Source organism: Oculina patagonica, chromosome 8 (assembly GCF_052425735.1).
Source record: "Oculina patagonica isolate OP01 chromosome 8, crgOcupat, whole genome shotgun sequence".
In the NCBI taxonomy this organism is placed as follows: domain Eukaryota; kingdom Metazoa; phylum Cnidaria; class Anthozoa; order Scleractinia; family Oculinidae; genus Oculina; species Oculina patagonica.
Window position 1 is genome coordinate 22046829 of NC_135765.1, and position 5018 is coordinate 22051846.

The window sequence follows — 5018 nt, forward strand, 5'->3', positions numbered from 1 at the left end:
AAAACAAGCAGGTCTTGCCAAAAATCATCATTTTTACCATTTTTCTTAATTTTTTCCAGTTTTTTTAAAACAGAAGTGTAAGATGTGTTCATTTTTACATTCCATAAGCATTCTGGCTTGATTTTGCATCAATTTCCGTTATTTTCTGACTTTCTTAGAACATGTTGAAGTCCAAGATGGCGGATCCAAGATGGCGGCTCTAATGACGTCAGGTGACGTCATATGACGTCACAGCCAATTAAAATTATGTCATCTTGTAGAGTAAGCTAAGGGCTTTCTTCTCAGTTCAAAATAATTTCGCTACGCCTTAATATAACGAAAACTCTGGGGAGGGGTTCCATCCACCCCCCCCCCCCCCCCTTGTACGATGGTGGGGGTGTGAGTTTGCTTGTATGTCCGAGGGTTAATAAATTCTCTTACACACGAAAAAGTTAACTTAACTGAACTCTTTGGTCGGCTCCCTTTCCATTTATATAGAGAGGCGATTTTTTATTGTAAGAAGTTGAAATTCAGAAATTCAGTGCAAAACAGTGAAATTTATAAATAAGGCGGCTTGATCAGAAAACATTAAGCAGGATTCAAAACCTGTAAATAGCAAAATTTTAATGTAAAGACAAACAACGCACAAAGCACATCACAGAAAAAATAATACTGCATAATCCAGAACTGTGGAGCCGACAACGGCATGACAAAATCAGCGTGAAAAATAAATGATAATAATTCATTTTCCAAAGCGGAAACGCGAATTGAGTTGTGAACCCACCAAAATCGGTAACTTCAATTCTTTGAAGACAAAAAAAGAAAACAGCTTAAAGCTTTTTAACACTTAGTTCATAAAAAGAAATACACTTACATCACCTCTATAAAGGAAAGAAGAAAACAAAAAAATTAAAATAAAAAGTTATATTTAAACAGCTTGAAGATGGAATGTTAATCTTCTTCTGGAGCTAAAAAAAATACATTCCAGATGTCCCGGTATGATATGAACGTTGAAATGATGAAAATAAAACTGGATAAAGTTATTCAGTTAACTGCTACTTTTGAGGAACACATGAGGTGGATAAGAATGGTCATTCGTGTTGGTATATGGTTCCTTTCTTGATGGATCTGTGCAGTTATAACACGCAAGGCTGTTCGTTTCCCACCATTCAACTCCACGACATCCTTCTTGACACATCTCTTTGCATTCTTCTGCTGTTTTACCCTGACCAAGCTTGACTCTTCCAGCCTGGGTACACCACTGAGGCGTGTAATGAAGCCATTTAATCACAGGATTTGGAGCTAAAGTTATAAAAGAACACGATTATAAGAGAACGTTTGGTAACAATATCTTATTTGACCACTTCCCGAGTGGAGGTTTTGAGGGCTAATGTAAACAAATATTTATCCCAACTGGCTAGAGCCCATGGCCATGTCAGAACAGGATTCGAACCCGTGACCTCCGGATTTCGACTCCCTCACTCTAACCACTACCACTTTACTAACTATGGTCAAACACAGCACCTTGTCTCGCAGCGTTGCGAAAACTTTGCAAACGCAACATTATGTCGCATTACACTCCTCGTTGCAAAAATGGGGTGTCACAGGCGAATGTCTTAAAAGCTGGTAAAATTAAAATTAACCGATTGAGTAAAAATTAAAATGTCGAGGAAACGGGATTCTCTGGAGGTTAAAATTGTCTCATAACACGAGTCGACCTATCATTTGAGTCCGCCATTTTGTAGATTTTGCAACTACCTGAAGAGGTGCAGTAAAACTACCCGAAACGCCGTATTTAAAACAATTTTAACCTCGAAGAATCCCGTTTATTCCACATTTTAAGTTTTTTAATCAATCGTTTTACCATGATAGGTTTGAAAAGCTTCAGTTAAACTATCTACATTTTTATTTATAAATTTACCCAGGAAACCGTAAAGCAAAACATAAAATTCCGGCATACTGGAAACTTGCTTAGGTTAGAATATTTCGAGGTTGTACGCATGCTTGGCGTGGATGGCAACAGTATGTCTACACTGTTGTTCTTGAGTTTGTATAATTTTGATACACGCCCCTGTGTAATGGCAGCTAGTAAGCGACCACTATTACAAAATACCGAAATTTTACCACCCAAATAAGTATAGTCAGAACGTATCGTAAGCGACCACCTTTTGTAAGCAGCCACCGCCACTTTTAGGGCTGATGGTTTTAATTTTTTTTATTGTTTTAACATTCCGGTTAACGACTATTTCACGTGATCAATCTTACTAATTGGGTTACGAGAGGCAATCCTAATACGTTGATAAAGATTGTTCTTACATTGGAACACTTTATTTCTCTTATTTTTCCAAGTGGGAAAATATTTAGTTTTCTTAAATGGAACGATACTCACCGGCCGGGTCCTTTACCTCTTGTGAGGAGCGGGCAAATTCAACCTGAAAGTATCACGTGTGATTTAATAAGGGCCAAAGAGAGTTCGTTTAAAGCACGGAAACCTATTTCGGCTGTAGTTCAATAAATCAAACGTTCCAACAACGGGTTTCCATGGTAACACTGACCACGTGACCGCCATACAGCAATCACGGGTAATATTTTTGGCTTGCAAATTTTCATTAAGTTTATCAGATGAAATTATTTGACAAAATAAAACGTCATACATTTATGACGAAGGGACATAAGTAGTACCCATTTTTATTTTGTATTTTCTATCTTTTCTGCGTAATTGAGTTTTAAAATATATTACGATTTAAAGTAAATGAGTTAGAGCAGACATAACTGAGATAGGTGTCACGATTAACGCTGGGAAAATTAAAATCATCAGTGAACAAAGATTAAATTGCAGCTGACCAAATGTAAAATTGCTTAGTCTTTATCTTTTTGGCAACGCTGCGTAAACAATTTGTTTGATGTCCTCGATTCTATGTTTTGGCATAGAAATGGCACATTTAAATTATTTTTCAAAGAAGTGAATAGCTAAAATTGATTAATAATAATAATAATATTTAATACTTATATTGCGCTTTTTCTATAAAAATATTCAAAAGCGCATTACAATAATTATTATTAAACTAAATTAAAAAAGTTACACAGTAAAAATGAATTTAAAATTACAATATTTACATATTAAAATTTCCAGAGTAATAGTGAAAGGTAGTAAAGATTATTTCGGTGGGAACAAGTACAACATGCATGATGATGATTTAAGCTTCCAGGGGGAACTTGGCATGGTCACATAAACTTTAAGCTTTATCTCTCAACAAAGGAGTAAACTGACAAAAAGATCTTACATTCAACAATGAGTAGCCTCAAAATAACTCGGAGCCGAAAACACAATTCGAGCGAAATTCAAGAAACGTGCTTCGTTGAAAGTTTCGTTAATAAATTTTATTTATCCAGGTGCTAAGTCGTTCAGATCAACGTCGAAGTCGCCAACAATTTTCAGAATTCATTTTATCTAGGATAAATTTAGAGCATTTGCAACATGGAATCAACTTTAATTCTTTGCATTTACTAAAAAGGCTGTCTAGCAATCTACAACGTAGGCAAAAGTATCACCATGACTTGAAGGCTCAAGAAACACAATAAATCAAAAATTATGACGTTCTTTTTCTAAAGAAAATTTAAAATGAACAAGTACACCAAAAAAGGCTGTTTAAATTATGTTTGAATGATGTATCTGTCTGCACGAACTTAGATGATTATGCTTAATATGAAGAGGGACAAAAGAATATAGGTGTTTACACCATCGAACTTCTAGTTGGCTTTCGAGTGCTGTCCGAATTATTCCTGTGCTTTCCTCCCACAGGCAGACAATTTCTTCAGGGTCGCAGCCACATAAAAACACCATATTTTGTAAAAAAAAAAATCTTTTCTTGGTCCCAGTGGTGAAGTTCAACCGTATACAATCCTCTTTCTGTAGAGCTCTTAATCCCCTTTTTTATTAATAAGATAGACTTTTTCAGACACAACTCGAGCAAGATTTCAGTTTCAAATAAACGGTTAAACAAATAGGGCGAATAAATTCTCACCTTCGTAATCAAATAGTATCCACTTGCAGTAAACATGGCCGGTCCGTGCAAAATATTTTCCATTCGCTCTTTGAAAAGATCACATTTGTTTTCTTCAGAATTGTAGTTAGCCGTGTTACAGTTTGTTTCAGCGCTACAAGTTCGTGCGCATAACATGACGTCTCTCACGTATGTGCTCCTAATAAAGGTACTTCTTATGTTAAGCGCACGATTTTCATGAATGGAAAAATAGAAACTAACGCTCTCAGATCGAATGTTTCTGAACATCAGCAAAAACAGAAATAACGGTACAATGTCTTCCATTGCTAACCAATCTCATAAAGCGAGAATATCAGGCAAAGCCTACTCCAGAATATTGTCTCATTGCTGTCAGAAACTTGATATATGTTTTAATCTTGAAAATAAAAAGATTTCAAGAATAGTGTTGACGAACTAGACAGGTGCTAAGCAATACTAAACGAACTAAGCAATACATAATTGGCACAAGTCAAACATTATAACAAGATTGAAACAAAATGGCGTAGCGTAAATACAAACTTGTTTTGTGATAACAAAGAAGAGACGCGGAGAAAAGATAGAGAAGTAAAATATGACGCGCAGGCAGCGGAGTATTTTTGACGAACTTGAGATGTTTGGAAATGTGATGAAACACTCTCTCGAGTGTTTGATATATCTTCGCAATGGAAACTAAAACGGGTAATTAACTAATTAAGATCACTCATCCAAACCAGTTTGAGAAATAACATTGCGGAAGTTGCAAAGTTTGTTATCACGAGCGTGGAAGAAACATTGTGAGTATCCAAAGTACAATTGCGGAACCCGTCATAGTTTGCTCTACATTTTAACTGTTCGTGATAAGGTTCTAGTTAGACTAATGTGTCGGAAAATTTATCCTCCCAATTAAAAATTTGAATGAAAATTTATTCACAATTTAGATTTAACTTTTTTGCATATTTACTATCAATATAAACTTTATCAGGATGAGGTCCACTAAGATTTGTTCGTTTGCCTTGT

The 5018-nt window shown here is 35.6% G+C and overlaps 1 protein-coding gene across 1 annotated transcript; it reads right to left on the minus strand.

Moving 5' to 3' along the window:
- Positions 1 to 398: 398 nt before the first annotated feature.
- LOC144662204 (uncharacterized) lies at positions 399 to 4658 on the minus strand. The gene is made up of 3 exons (XM_078522963.1): positions 4005 to 4658; positions 2369 to 2411; positions 399 to 1281 (listed from the first exon to the last, which is right to left on the minus strand). Exons 1-3 carry the CDS (start codon positions 4305 to 4307, stop codon positions 1028 to 1030), a joined length of 600 nt encoding a protein of 199 aa, XP_078379089.1. The 5' UTR covers positions 4308 to 4658; the 3' UTR covers positions 399 to 1027.
- Between the last annotated feature and the right edge of the window lie 360 nt (positions 4659 to 5018).

Coding starts and splice junctions, on each gene's coding strand:
- LOC144662204 (XM_078522963.1), bottom strand. CDS start 4,307: ATGGAAGACATTGTACCGTTATTTCTGTTTTTGCTGATGTTCAGAAAC. Junction 2,412..4,004: donor GATACTATTTGATTACGAAG/GTGAGAATTTAT, acceptor TGATACTTTCAG/GTTGAATTTGCCCGCTCCTC. Junction 1,282..2,368: donor AGAGGTAAAGGACCCGGCCG/GTGAGTATCGTT, acceptor TTATAACTTTAG/CTCCAAATCCTGTGATTAAA.